This window comes from Pogona vitticeps, chromosome 6 (assembly GCF_051106095.1).
Source record: "Pogona vitticeps strain Pit_001003342236 chromosome 6, PviZW2.1, whole genome shotgun sequence".
In the NCBI taxonomy this organism is placed as follows: domain Eukaryota; kingdom Metazoa; phylum Chordata; class Lepidosauria; order Squamata; family Agamidae; genus Pogona; species Pogona vitticeps.
In genome coordinates this window covers 68,494,312-68,509,751 of record NC_135788.1, presented here as the reverse complement: position 1 = coordinate 68,509,751, position 15,440 = coordinate 68,494,312, and the positions used below count along the sequence as shown (strand labels likewise).

Below are 15,440 nucleotides of genomic sequence, written 5' to 3'. Positions count from 1 at the left end.
ATTTATCAAAATGAGGAAAAACTGATAAGGGAGATTCCCTATGCTTAATAAAACTGCGCAAGTTTTAACAATGATAAAATGAGGAACAGAGCAGTTCAAGAAGTTGCCTGTGATTCAAAGGGCAGGTTTCTACACACAAGAGGATCCTAACAGCATCAGTCCTCCACAAATGTGTACTGTACTTTACTGCAGCCACCTACTCCTAACAAAGGAGCAGTAGACTAAGGCAACACTTTTCAACAACTGAATGACGAGCTAGTCCTACAATGTCCACATACACAAGATCTCTACTTCTGAATGTACAGCTTCCTGCAGCTGTATGCTACTACTCCATTCATCGAAGACATTCTAAGATCTGTCCTTTTACAGTTGTGTTCAAAATTATTCAACCCCCAATGCTGTAAAGGGGTTTAGGGACTATAGTGTACATTTGGAATTGTATTCAGAATGAAATCCTACAAGGACGTTTTAAAGAACCAAATGCAACTAAAATAACATCAATTGTTTATGTAATACAGTAGTAAATGTTTCTTTTGTGGTTTCTTCATTGCCACAATTATTCAACCCCTTAAAGACTACCACTCTGAAGAAGAGAGGTTCATTCAGGTGTTTTCGATCAGGTATTGAAAACACCTGTGGATGTCACCGAGCACCAATCAAGCATAATAAGCACCAATTAGGCAGCTTTAAAATGACTGTGATACTCAGCTCCTTATAGACATTTACTGGTGTGGTTACAAACATGGTGAAGTCAAGAGAATGGTCCAGGAAGACAAGAGAAGAGGTGATTTGTCTTCACAGGAAGGGCAATGGCTATAAGAAGATTGCAAAGAAGTTAAACATACCAAGAGACACCATAGGAAGCATCATTCGCAAATTCAAGGCAAAGGGCACTGTTGAAATGCTACCTGGTCGTGGAAGAAAGAAGATGCTGACTTCGACTGCTGTGCGCTACCTAAAGCGTAGAGTGGTGAAAAGTCCCCGTGTGATTGCTGAGGAACTGAAAAAAGATTTGTCAGATGTGGGTATAGAAGTTTCAGCTCAGACAATAAGGCGCACACTGCGTAATGAAGGTCTCCATGCCAGAACCCCCTTGCTGTCTCCCAAGAATAAGAAGAGTCGACTGCAGTATGCCAAAAGTCATGTGGGCAAACCACAAAAGTTGTGGGATAGTGTTCTGTGGACTGATGAAACAAAATTAGAACTGTTTGGGCCCATGGATCAACGCTATGTTTGGAGGAGGAAGAACAAGGCATATGACGAAAAGAACACCTTGCCTACTGTGAAGCATGGCGGAGGGTCAATAATGCTTTGGGGCTGTTTTGCTTCTGCAGGTACAGGGAAGCTTCAGGGTGTACAAGGTACCATGAATTCTCTTCAGTACCAGGAGATATTGGATGAAAATGTGATGCAGTCCGTCACACATCTGAGGCTTGGGAGACGTTGGACCTTTCAACAGGACAATGATCCCAAGCATACCTCCAAGTCCACTAGAGCATGGTTGCAGAGGAAAGGCTGGAACATTTTGGAGTGGCCATCGCAGTCACCAGACTTAAATCCGATTGAGAACCTCTGGTGGGACTTAAAGAAAGCAGTTGCAGTGCGCAAGCCTAAGAATTTGACTGAACTGGAGGCTTTTGCCCATGAAGAATGGGCGAAGATACCCGTAGATCGCTGCAAGACACTTGTGTCAAGCTATGCTTCACGTTTAAAAGCTGTTATAACTGTAAAAGGATGTTGTACTAAGTACTAAGATTGAATGTCACTTGGGGGTTGAATAAAAACTAATAAGGATGTGAGCACAGAAAAGACATTTGTGGCTATTTCATTATAAACTTAAGGTTATATTTCTCTGACCTACAAGTGCCTCTTTCATGTAAATGTAAGCAAGATGACTGAATGATCAAAATCAATGTCAAAATGGCCAAAACATTCAATTTCAGTGGGGGTTGAATAATTTTGAACACAACTGTAGTTTTTTAAGTTTTTGACTTTTGGTTCAAAATTCTCAAACCTCAGTGTTTTGTAATTGCACAAGATTGCATGATAACATGACCACCTCCTTGGAATATTTCAAGGGTTAAGACATTTCCTAGCTTCAGAAAAGCAAGGGCAGATGATGTCAAAATAGTCACCCCTTCCTGTTGTTTTCCGTAATGCAAAAAAAAAGTTATGTCACATCTGCCATTCTGAGGAGATCCCAAGCTCTGTTTCACCCCAATATAAGGTAGCATGGGAGAAGCAGGTTGCCTTTGCACTTCCTGTTCTGAATTGCTATATGAATATACTAAGCCACAGTGCATTATGAGAAATCAGTTTTGAACATTATGTGACAAATGCACAGACTACCTTTGTAATCATATTAAAACAGTTTAAGAAATTATCTTGCAAAACACATAAAACAGGACTAGCAAAACTTTAATTTGTTTTTTAATAAATTAATATAATTCAAAATACAGTGCCAGAACATGATGCAGCTGAACATGCTAGTATGATCCATCATGAAGCACCTGTGCTCATGTAAGATTGGCGGTGCCCCGCTACTGCTAGTGGTTCCTGGGATTAATGCCAGAGCAGCACTAGTCAACTGCTCGCCTGCAGAATATTCCTGAACAAAATTTGTTCCCCCCTCCAAAATTTTTTTTAAAAAATCCAAACAAACAAAAAAAAGTTAAGGGGTACCTATACACAATCACACTACAGTAATGCTTGTTATTAAATTAGCAAAAAAACAAAAAACAAAACAAAACCCCAACATCTGGTAAATCCATGCTATCTCTTGGTTTACACTGGGGCAGGAGGAACATAAGCAGCAGGAAGTAATATGCATGAGCCAATATTTTTGAAACACAGAATGCGGAGCTATTTACTGATCAAAAGCTCCACACAGACCCGCACTAGGAAGGGCTGGCAATCTGTATTGCAAGCCCAGCAACATAAGTTCACACCTGGTAAACTACCAGCTGCTCGGAAGACCTGTATTCTAAATAGACAGGTATAAGTTAGTGAAAATACATGCACCTAATAATAATTATAATAATACAGCTTGACTGAGCCTGCAGTCATTTTGCCCTGCATATCACCATAAAATGGAAGATCTACCCTTCCTACCACAGGTAGATCCATGGGATTTGTTTCTTCTTTTACATGGCATTATTATACCAACACGGCTGTTGTTTATTAATGTGCAGCACATTCCGTTAGGCCACACAATCTATATAACTAGCACATACAGAGATTTCCAGAATGCACTCTGATATAACTGGAAGATACTTTGAGCAATTAACATACCGTCCTAGAAAAAGAAGCTGCTTTTGTGAATGTTTCCTGAACGAAAAGTCTTCACAGGACTAAAAATTTGGACAATAAGCAGATGCTTTAAGCTTGCAATATACATATAGATCCCATCAGCTACGAGAGGGATTGTTTCAGATTATGGAAGCATATCTGCTCATAAATTTCACTGATTTACACTTAAGAGCCACAAAATGTTAAACTGGGCATACACAGAAGTCAGCTTAAGGTTTCTGTTTTCAGCCCTGCTGTCTCAAAGAATTCTCATCATAGCCAGTCACAAGCATGCAGTCTCTGAATTCTGGGAGCTATACAGGTGGTAATGTAACCATCTCTCCATCCAGCTCAAACTCATCAGCCCCATCAGGTGGAAAAAGATATGGGGGAGGTTTCCATGGGGACTCTTCAAGGCAAGATGGATACAGCTTTCCTACAGTGCACCGAAAATCTTTCCCTAAATCCCAGAGCACCCGCTCAGATATATGCTGGCGCAAGAACCAACGATCAAGCTCCATATCATATTGGTAGGTAGCATACTTGGCTCTCTCATTCATATGGGTTTCTCGTATGAAGACACACAAGGAATTGGAGATCACAACAGCTCTGACACAGGGGTCAGAATACCGCTTGGCAGGAATATTGGCTGCCATTTGCCATTCATTTTTATTCACATCATAAACTTCCACAGTTACGGAAGACCCGTCTACAGTGCTAGTGGGGAGTCTTATACCAGAGTTGCTACCAACATGCAAGCCTCCAATATAAAATATTTTATCCCCAAAAGCAGCAGCCGAAGCAAAGCATCTACTTGTTTGTCTCATTGCCATTTCAACCCAAGCATCTGACCTGGGGAAGTAACAGTACATCAGGTTGTGTGCCATTACATAAATGCAGTTATGAACTGCAACTGCTGTATTCCATTGCCACGCACAGGGCAGTGGGCTCACCATGGTCCATTCATCTCTCTCAGTATCGTATCTTTCCACAGTCCTTCTGTTGAGCTCTCCACCTACACTGTCTCCTCCAATTGCATAGATGTGGCCTTCACAGCAAACCAGTGATGGCTTTATACGAACAAATAACATTGGACTCTTTGGAAACCATGTGTTTTGTTGGGCATCAAACCAGTAAAAGCAATTCACAGTTCGGAAGGCAACCTGTAGTTTGCTACTTTTACTGTGGTTGGTTTTTGTATTTTTCAGTGGGATTTGCCCACCTGCTATATAAATATCATTATCTGGAGTTACAAGTGTCCCAACCTTATGTAAATCAGCAGGAGGGTTGCAAAGCTTGTAAACCTTTTCAGCTTGTGGGCTGTAACATACTGAAGAATAAAGACTACCAGGGTTTTCAGCAGCAGCTTCAATGAAGATCATCATCTCTTCTTTAGTCATTCCAAGTCTTGGTTTAAAGAACTTCGGCATAGATTTATATAATCCTTGAACCACTACAGATTTATCATTTGGTGGTAAGCCTTGAAACCAAGCTCTTTGTGTAACTTCAGAAAGTGCATCAATTCTTATTTGGCTAAGAACAGATGATAAATACTGTGATCGAGATTCCGTATTGTACTCCAGCCATAACATAGCAGCTTCACGAACTGTCTCCTCCTTTTCCACATTTAAGTTGTCACTGCTTAAAATATCTATCAACAAATCATGTGAGAGTTGCATGAAAGCCTCCTGGTGGTACACAGCAGTAAACTTGTGTTCTACCATCCTTTTAGCACTTTGTTTTAATTCTTCACAACTGAAAAGATCAGCAAAGCTTAAAAGCCGTACACAATTCTCTGCATTAATTTTTTTAATTAAGTATTCTCTACATCGCTGTAATACATCTTCTACCTGGAATGAAAAAAGAAATGCAGTTAAGAATCAGTCATAGTGTTACTTACCGTATTTTTCGCTCCATAAGACGCACCTTTCCATAAGACGCACCAATTTTTTAGGAGAAGAAAACAGGAAAATATAATCTGTTTTCTTTGCTCCATAAGACGCACAGACTTTCCACCCCCGTTTTGTGGGGGAAAAGTGCGTCTTATGGTGCGAAAAATACGGTATATTAAGTCCATATCTGCAATTAATGGCAAAATAAAAACAGGCAATGGAACAATTTATCTGGAGTTGTAATAAAAGCAGCATCCTCTCAATTTATTTAACTATGTCTACTTGTGAAGGAATTGTCACAGACTGTTGGTGTCATGCTCAAATGCATTGGCTACAACAACTGGGGCATTTTGCACAAAAAAGCAGGAAAGTGGGGAGAAGGCACACAGGTTTGTCCATTAACACCAATGCAACTGAAAAGACAGTCTCTGAGTAATCAGCCAGACTTTTCTGTTATTTACTGACAAACTCACCATGCTTACAGAGGAGTATCCAACCCCTTCCTATTCTGGTTTTCTCCAAGTGAAAAGCATTGTATCTGCAGAGAAGTCTGTGTGTAGCTTGCATCATCATCATCATCATCATCATCATCAGAAGATGATGATGATGATTTAAACTGCCAAGAGAGTGAGAGTGCTTTAAGCACTATGGGGTGGTAAATAAGCAGCACACTTTGCTTTGCTTTTTTGCTTGCACATATGCATCACAAGTAAAAACCTCTTCTCTGCAGACACATCAGCCTCTGTAAGAAGAAAACAAGAGAGAGGTGTGGGGATAGGCACTCCAATCTCCTATTGATATGTTTTGATATGTTTTTATACATATCAATACCTGAACAATTCTCATTTCTTTGTAGGGGAGGGAGAGAATCTGCTAGTTTACTTGAATCTCAGTTTATGTTGTGGATACTTTTCTGGCTACTAGACAGTTGGGGTAAAAATTAAATTAATTTAACAGACAAACAAACATACAATTTCTGCCCACATAGTTGGGAACCTCAAAAAACTGCCCATACCTTTGCACCATATGATCTCTCACAAGATAGTAATCAGTGGGGGGCACATCAAGTTTGGGCTTCTTTCTGGCTTAAGGACTGAAACAGTTTTGATATTGCAAGTCACAATAGACAAGGCCATCCAGGTAGTGATGCTGAGCAAGGTTTTTCATCCTCAGCAGAGTACTGGCTAGGGACTCATTCCTTCTTTTTACTGCACTACATGTCCCTTATCATTTGTTTTGCACTTGCAATTTTAACTCACTTTAATGAAGATTGTATCTGAAGGCTCATGACCTTTGAAGTACCTAACAAAAGCAAGCTTTTTTGAAACCAGGAGTGTACTTCTAAGTAGAGTGGGTTAGAACAATGTGCTTCAGCCAATCTGTATATACATTAAACCAGAATTCAAAGAATATCAACTTCCCAAGGATGAGTCACGACCCTGATGCACTCTGCAAGTGGAAACAGATTGTAATGTGTGAACTCAGCAAAAGCTGACACTTGACTTACCTTGCCTTGCCCCCAATAAACCAGAGAAAGTTCACAAGTTTGAAGGGGGAGATACATTTATTGGCTTGCCAGGAACAAAATCAAGAAGACAGATTCTTGCCTGTTTCACAGGTCTGATAGCAGATGCATAGTTTCCCTACTCCTATTGGGCAGTATGCACAATCATGTTGCTCCTCCACCACAGCCAGCCATGATTTCTGTGGATTCCTGAATTCCATGTGGGATACATAAATGCTTAATAGCAATTTCTTTAAAACCTATCCTGGTATACTTTCCTTCTGTATCTTTACCTAGTACAAGTTGCTTTGAGAATCTCTTCCCATTGTGCAATTTAATTAAGAATGTCAAGTATTAAGAAACAATCAGATCATGGATACAACTTTACATTTTAGAAAATGAAATGTAGAACATTCGTACCTGTAAAAAGCAAGCTGTTTCATAAAGCTGTTCGACTGTTGTATCATTTATTGCCAAATTACCCGTGTATGCATAAGTTATTATTATTTGCAAAGTGGCTGCATCCACATTCCTCAGATGGATATGTGTTTGCTTGCTTTCACTCAACCCACTCATAAACATAGCCCTGAAGAATAAAAACAAAATCCATTAATTACATCCCAGCTTCCACATTAATGTTCTCAAGTCTTCCATGACAACAGGATAAAATTCAGTGCATTTAAAAACTTTCAAAAATACATTGATCCAGCAACAGCTATATTCCCTCACAATCCCTTTGAAAAAGGATAACACTTCAAGCAACTGACATTACTATGTATTTAGGTTACAATACTATTCATTACATGTGCACATAGATTTAGAGATTTGGTAAACAGAATTGCAAACTACTCAAATTACATTAATGAAGCCCAACAAATGTGATTGAAATGCTGGAACATATGAACTGTCTCATATACTTTGTTGGGTTTTCAAAATTTATGTACCCAGAACTGTTTGAACACTAATCATTATTTAATACTTCTAAAAAGTCAGAAAGACTTCAGTTCTATGTGTACAGTAGTTCCCTTGAAATCACTCGAGGAAAAGGAATACTGTATATAAATGTAACAAAAAAACAAACAAACAAATAATATAAATATCACGGCTGCACAACTGTTTGCTCTCAACCACCAAGGTTTCCCCTAACATTTAACCATCTCAAAGAAATGTAAAGCCCCCCATAAGCCTCCTTCCTACTCCTGCATAAACCTTACAAAAATAACTGGACAAGTCTGAGATCTTGTCTCCATTAGCCAGAATTACCTTTACCACCACCTCCCAAACATAACACACTGCTGGCTAAAAGAACAACAAAAAAGGTCATATGTAATAGTCAGAGTGCCACTATGCTGCAGGGGTTAAGAATGATACATCAGCTTTGGGAGAACTGGGTTCTAGTCACCACTGAGCCATGAAAACTCACTTGGTGACCTTCAACCAGTCATTTTCTCTCAGCTTGACTTACTGTACCTCTCAGAGTTGTTAGAGAGGAGCCATGTACACTTTCGTGGGCTCACCTGTAGAAAGCAAGATGTGACTAAAAACAAACTAATGAACACCACTTGCACAAGAGCCATTCTTCCATCAGTACAGCCCTGAATTAGCTGAGTTGTATTCACTTTATTACTTATGTATTTGTAACTATTATTTTAGTTCATTATTCACCTCCACTAAAGTTACTAGTAGAATCACTGTACAATGAATTGAGATATGCACATTTTGTACACATTAAATTAAGACATATTTTCCCAGAAGAAACAACACTACTTTCAGTACATACCTGAAGTAAGAGCTACAAGTAGCAAGAACCATCTTATGGCAAGGGAATTCAGTGCCCTCCACAATTAAAACAATGTCCGTTAGCAACTGCTGTTCATAGAACAACTTTAACTGCTCCAGTAAGGATACAGCATATTCTGTATTGATCTGCCTTTCTTCCTGTGTAGACATGACTGCATTCCATCAATACTTCCAGGAACAGATAAGAGAAGCCACTTTCTTTCAGCAGGAGATGTCAAGCAACCATTTCTTGAAAAACTCAGAAGAAACTACAAGAAGTATTGTTTGAAGCCTGTGCAAACTTTATTAAGACATATATTAATGATGGATCATACTGGTGAAATCAAGAATACTTTGGATGTTGACCCAATCTTAGGGTGCAATACACCAACTTGGTATCCGCCTGTTCTGAGACTTTCAAGAATGACTGCAAAGTTTCTGTTATTTCCAGTGATGCAGCACATGGGTGAATAAATGGAATTTGTGAGGTAGATTTTCTTGAACCATCTCCCAATCAATAGCTGCACTTGCAACTAGAAGAAAAGATAACTGTGTCAGTCATTTTCTCTAAGGTGAGCTCACCATAGTTCTGCCTAAAGTATCTATATACCATGTTAAACAATTACATATTTGTGTACAGTGAAAACCACTTGGAGATGCAAATATATATATATATTCATGTCACTACCCCTTCAATGTATAAAAACTATCTAAAACTAAAGGTGGCAGCATAGAGGCATTCTAAACCCACTCATGACTGTGCTGACCTAGTCTTGCCTCTGTGCTTATACTGACAAAGAGTCCATAATAATCCCAATTATGGTCCACATTTTTTCATATTTCCAGCAATATGTAGAATGATCACAAATGCTATCAGACACAGGTCATTCCATGTCAAATCAACCAGTGCATGGAACCCTGATGTCATGGATTTGGTTCATTTTTGGTACATTTGTACCTTACCATGAGATGTTTAAAATATTTTTTCCAGATTTTTTTGTTCACTCGTTTCTGAGATATTGCAAAAAAAAAAAATGCCAAAATTCACTAGCCACCATAATTTCAAATGTCATTTAATAGATACCTATGATAGCTACAGACCTGGGACAGGTATCATTTTAAAGATTAAGTATAGGGCCTTCATTTGATATATAACACGATGCAACTGTACATTTTCAGAAAATTGACACTCAAAGATACATTGTAACCAGTCAATCCAAATTTCAGGCTGGTATCTCAATGTTATCATACGAAACTTACATTTTCTTGTTGGCAGTGACAAGGATTTAAATTGACTTAGCCCTGAAAATAGACCAAAATTTCTATTAAGAACCTCTTTTTTTCTTTGCTAGCATGTTAAAATTCTTTTGTCATCTCCTGTGGGGTTAGCTGGTATGTAGCTGCAATTGGATCCAGTTTGCAAAGGATGAAGTTTCCTGCCACTGTAAGAACATCCGGTTTCCTAGGATAAGAAAATGATGTTGCTGGTCCAGCTGGATGTAAGAATGACAGCTTGACTTCACGTACTGCAGCATCCATTGAAAGAACACATCCCATCCGCCATCAAGTTCCAAAATGGATTTTTCATTGGTTGATTTGACATGGAATGACCTACACCAGATCTTACATAGATATGGAGATCTTGGGGATACAGGAGACTCAAACATTTTCCAGTGGGTTTTTTTAATACAGTAGGCAAAGGCAGAACATAATCATCATCATAATTTTAGACAGGGAGGATAAAAATCTATGATTTCTTTAAAAATCAAAATGATTTAAATCACAATTTAAATTTTAAAAATCAATTTTTAATTTAAATTATCCAAAAATCTGATTTTTAAAATTTAAATTGTGATTTCAATCAATTGAAATCAAAATCACTCTGATTATAACCCCAGAACTGAAAAAGACCTTATGGATCATCGAGTCCATCCCTTGTCAAGGAAACACAATGGGGAATCAAACTCCCAATCTCTGGCTCTGCAAGTGGACACCTAAACCACTGAGCTATCCTGCAGTTCATGAAATTATAAAATTCCTATGTTTAACTTCCACCTAAAGACAGATAAGCATTATAAGATATGCCTATAATTCCCTTTAGCTACACAGAAAGCAGAGCCACTTATAAAATGAAATAAACTAGAATTATGAAATATGAACCTTTAATAAAACTATAGCCATACTAAATATACAACATAGTAGCAGCTCACATAAAGATGAAGCATCACTCAAGGCAAACCAGAAAAGAACAATAACCAGACTGAACTCAAGTCTGTGCCAAAGGCTGCCTTGGGTCCTTTTAAGGAGAAAGGCAAGGCAAGAATATTTTAAATAAATAAATATATAAAGCCCCTTTGAAAAGCCAGGTCTTATTTATTTCCTGCATTTGTTTCTAACTATTTATAATAATTATAGACTGTTTACAGCCAAACATTTATTTCAGAAGGCTGATGCCATAACTGAGGAGGTCCTGCTTGTTCATTACATTACAGTTAGCAAGGGAACCTAACATGGACTTTTACACGTTGAATGAAATTTTTTGAAATGGCAAACACATTCATAAAGGCACCTGATGCCAAGAGGCTGAAATTAAAAGATAAGTCAGCAGCTTATTTTGGACTGAGAAACGACTAGCAACTGGGCTAACCAAATGCAGAACTGGAATAGGAAGTTCAAACATCCTCACTTCAAACTGCAGTCTGACAGCCATAATAGCTGGTGTTATAGTTTATTTTGCAGTCTCATGTACAGCTATTATAATAAGCCAATGTGAAATTTACACATCTATGAATAAAGGTAAAGGTTCTCCTTGACATTTAGTCTATCTATAAATATCTTTCATCAAGTCTGCCTTCTAAAGGGTAAGTACCTGGTTTGTGTACCAAGCAAAACTATAAAAATGTGCTGCAGCTACCTAGGCATTGAAGAGTAGTGCTGGGTAAAACAAAAAACATAGATTGGTATATCCAACTTCAGATCAGCCTATTCCTCAAAAAGTAGTATTCCCATCTGATCTTGATTAAATCTGAATTTTCATTTGAGAACCCCCACAGCTAAGCAACCATTCACAGTTCCTAGTGCTTCTCTAAGAATAGCTATGAATGAAAGATGCTGGCTGAAATCCTCTTGCAAAAATTATGCCTCTAGAAGAATAACATCATACAAACATAACCACCAGTGGGTGGAATTTTCATAATTAAATACTTCTTCTCTCCTGTGACATGTCCAACATGCGATTAATCCTGTTTGATTGTATGGAGGTTATGGGAGTCACTTTACCAAAAACTGCTATTGCCCAATTAATATAACTGGTGGTGAGATTTTTTTGTAGTTAGACTTTCTTCCATCCTGTGACTCCTGTGATTTCTATGAGTCAAACAAGCCATGGGAGAGGCAAGGGAAGTCTTTAATTACCTAAAATATCCCCCAGTCAATGATGCCATTGCCCTTCCATAAGCATAATTTAAGCAAGGAGTTTTAGGCCAGTATTGAATATGAGCATACTGATGACATCTAACCTGCAGCTGATTACACTTGACAGCTTTGTGCAGCATCTACACTGCATATGTTAAAATCACAAAGAGTTATGTGGCACCTTTAAGGCTAACAGTTTTATTACAACATCAGCTTCTGTGGACTCACTTTTTCAAATGCACCTGAGGACACTGACTGCAGGATTCACAAAAGCTCATGCTGTAATGAATCTGTTGCTGTTAAAGGTACCACATGACTCTGCTATCAGCTACCAAGCAGAAACCGCAGTTCGTGAAAACAAGAAAGAATCCAGAGGCTTCCCATAAACCACAGCCAAAACTCTTGGGAGGAAATGACAGAAAGCACTTCAACCTTTAGAAAATTCCATCTGGGAAGCATTTAACAGATATATTGGTGGCAAAAAGGCAAATGCAGAACCAGAAACAAAAGGAATTGAATTGATCAAGTGTTCCCAAACTCTTGCCCTACAAGCAATTCTACATTTTGACAGAAAGATAGATATCATCTTCTTTAAAATCTCCAAGAAAGAGGAGGCAATCCATCAGATTCTCATCCCTCCACTTCAATACAATTCTATGAATGTTGGGCAGGATTCATAATCATGAATTTAAATCACTGTACTGAGAAATAGACATTTGGACCTGTACTGCTCTGTTCTCAGGAAGGTCAAGGTTGACATAGTGAGGCAGAACTGTGTGCCCCTACATATCCTTCATGTTTTATGCTCACAATGCTAGTCTGGACACCTGCACAGGACTATGGCTCCTGTTTATAACTGCTCCTCTTATAATACAGAATTGGTATTTTGTGCCACAACATCACATTACTGATTAATGCATCACCGCTTAGCCACTAACATCCATTAATCTGTACTGTGGTGTACCCAACTAGTTATTTTACAACTGTAAACTGTACAATTGTTATTTCAAAGCCTTTACCCACTTATTTTAAATTACTCAACATGAGTACATTTGCACATTTCATATAACTGCCAAGTTAAGTGAACTCATCTTAAAAATTTAGTTCAAGCATTTCTATTCCTTCCAGTTTTGTTTCATCTACAAATCTAGTAAGTATACTATCCATTGCACTTATGTTCCAACAGAAATGTTCAAATACATCCAACAGAGTTCAAATATCTAACCATTATCAACACCAGCTGCTGCTTCTTATGGTAGCATCCATGTAATATGTAAATCTCCTAGGATAGCACACTTTTAAAAAAAGTTCAAACAGGATGACTGAGCAAGATTGAGCTCTCCTCTTTCAGTGATTCAAATCAAATGAAATCCAGTTTCTACCCAAGAAAATAGAAATGGTGATCTTACAAACCATGCATTACAATATTAAGCTATTTTTCTCTGATACACTTAATACAGACCTACACTTTAAGCATTTTTAAACTATATAGTTTGAAATGAATCACACTAGAACTTTCTGAATCTGAGATAGTATCCACAGCATCTGTAACTGTGGTGTTAACATATGACATAAATTACAGTACCTACTTAAAAAAACACAATTATTGAATGGTTAGGGTTACTTCATTAGGAACAGCATTAATACCATTTAGTCTTTCAGTTTGGCCCAAATCAAGAATTAGAAGCAATATTTTAACAGTGTCTGTTCCTAATCATCATAATCTTAGAACTGCACAGATGGAAGGGACTCTAAAGATCCCCCAACCCAGCCCCGTCAAGGAGGCACAGTGGGGAATCAAACCCCCAACTTCTAGCTCCACAGTCAGATATCTAAATCACTAAGCTATCCAGCACTTTCATACAATTATTGTGACAACTGCAACATGCCAGATGTCTAACATTTAAAGTAAGCTCTGGGTTTAAATGGCATATGACTGTGAACATCAACCCAACAGTTCAGTTTCTCACCTTGGCAACAGTATGTAATCTATCCATTGTTCTCAAACAACACACAAACTAAGAAACACATTTAGTCACTAAGTTATAACTACATAATTCCTAATGACAGGCAAGAAACACTACCTAAATAAACCACTTTAATTATAAAACTATCTGTCACAATTTCATTTCTATGGATCCTTTCCAAAAGGAGAATGAAAAATACTCCTTTCTCTCAATTTTTTGTATAAGCCATAATACCATTATTCGCCCACTAGGAGGCTACGATATCAAACCCCCTATCTGCTTTCCCTTCTGGGGGCCCGGGAACGTTTCTAATTGCCGCTCTGTAAGAATTCCTGAGGCGAACACGAATACAGTACTATTAGTATTCCATGTAGCAACATCAGGATGCTGCATCCTTAAGCAAACTGCAATGCAGACACGCTGAGGCGGGCCCCACCTGAATTTGATTCCGATCAAAGACACGCGAAAGCTTACACCAGCCTTCACCACTCACCCACGCCATGCAATCCGCGCCTCCCCCCCCCCGAAGAAATCACCTTCACCCACCCACTCTGGGACCAAGAACCGTCTGCCAGGTGTTTAACCGCAGTGTGACATTGACGGCAGGCACGGAGTCTGCGATACGATCGAGAAGGGAATTCACGATCACAGCCTGTGTTGCTTCCGTTTGCGTGGTAATTCAGATAACAAATGGCACAGGCGCACCCTGGGGGCCACCGGCGAAGCCGCCGAGAGTGACAGACTCGCATAAACCCCTCACTCCCCGGCGCAGACTCAAAGGCGCTGGCCTCCTCTCCCTTTTCCGGCCGCCCCGTTCCTGCTTCCCCCTCTGTGGGAGCCGGTGCCGAACACCTCAGGGCTCATCGACCCACTCGGCCAGCGCCAGCCAAGAAGAGCCGAGGGGTCTTCCTTCCAGCACCTACTCCCAGGCCACAGCCTGCCTCTGGGAAAAGGATGGTGGAGGAGGAAGAGGCGGAGGACAGGGAGAAATAAGCCTGGGTTCGACGGCCGTTCCCTTCTGTAGAAAAGGACAGCGGACCCTAAGAAAAGGCCTACAAGATAACTGTGGGCGGAGAAGAGAAAGAAGACCACCCCACCCCCATCCCCACCCCCACCCGCTCTCTCGCCCTGCTTCCCTCACAAACCTCCGGCCTGCGCGGCTGCCACTTCAACCCCTCACTATCCTCCGGGGCACGGAAAAGGGAAGAGGTGGGGAAAGGGCCTGCGCGGAGGGACGCACGGCGGCTGCGCGCGCCTTCCCCTCCCTTTCCGCTCGCCCCGACGTCCGTTGAGAGCCAAAGGGCGCGCGAGCGGACCCGGGCCGAGTTTGGTCCCACCCTTGCGCAGGCTCCGAGTGAGGCAGTCGAATGTAGGCGGGAAAGAAGAGGGAGGGAGGGAGAGAGAAACTTCCCGCAGAGCCAGAACCGCCTTTGGGCGCATGCGTATCCACTAGGATTCGCTCGCCCCCCCCCACACACGCAGAGAAAGCGGCCTTTTCCATCTCTGCGCATGTGTATAACCTGACGTTATGGCAATCCGAGTAATTCTTGTTTAGATAGTACAAAGAAAGGCTGATAAGCGTGGTTGTGGACCAAT

The 15,440-nt window shown here is 39.9% G+C and overlaps 1 protein-coding gene across 5 annotated transcripts; it reads right to left on the bottom strand.

The window, feature by feature from the left end:
- Positions 1–2,413: 2,413 nt before the first annotated feature.
- KBTBD2 (kelch repeat and BTB domain containing 2) lies at positions 2,414–15,228 on the bottom strand. Of its 5 annotated transcripts, XM_073003794.2 has the most exons (5): positions 14,990–15,227; positions 9,724–9,925; positions 8,465–8,996; positions 7,105–7,270; positions 2,414–5,138 (listed from the first exon to the last, which is right to left on the bottom strand). In XM_073003794.2, the coding sequence occupies exons 3-5, from the start codon at positions 8,632–8,634 to the stop codon at positions 3,603–3,605; spliced, it is 1,872 nt and encodes a 623-aa protein (XP_072859895.1). In that variant the 5' UTR covers positions 8,635–8,996; positions 9,724–9,925; positions 14,990–15,227; the 3' UTR covers positions 2,414–3,602. The 5 variants fall into 5 exon arrangements, with proteins under 5 accessions (XP_072859895.1, XP_020666918.1, XP_078233616.1 ...); XM_020811259.3 differs by lacking the exon at positions 9,724–9,925; XM_078377490.1 differs by lacking the exons at positions 9,724–9,925; positions 14,990–15,227 and adding an exon at positions 13,848–14,924.
- Positions 15,229–15,440: the final 212 nt, after the last annotated feature.

Bases quoted from the DNA above. Each gene is read 5' to 3' on its own strand.
- KBTBD2 (XM_073003794.2), bottom strand. From the start codon at position 8,634: ATGTCTACACAGGAAGAAAGGCAGATCAATACAGAATATGCTGTATCC. The intron at 7,271-8,464 runs GTATGTACTGAA...TTTATTCTTCAG, and splicing joins ACTTGTAGCTCTTACTTCAG to GGCTATGTTTATGAGTGGGT. The intron at 5,139-7,104 runs GTACGAATGTTC...TTTTCATTCCAG, and splicing joins AAACAGCTTGCTTTTTACAG to GTAGAAGATGTATTACAGCG.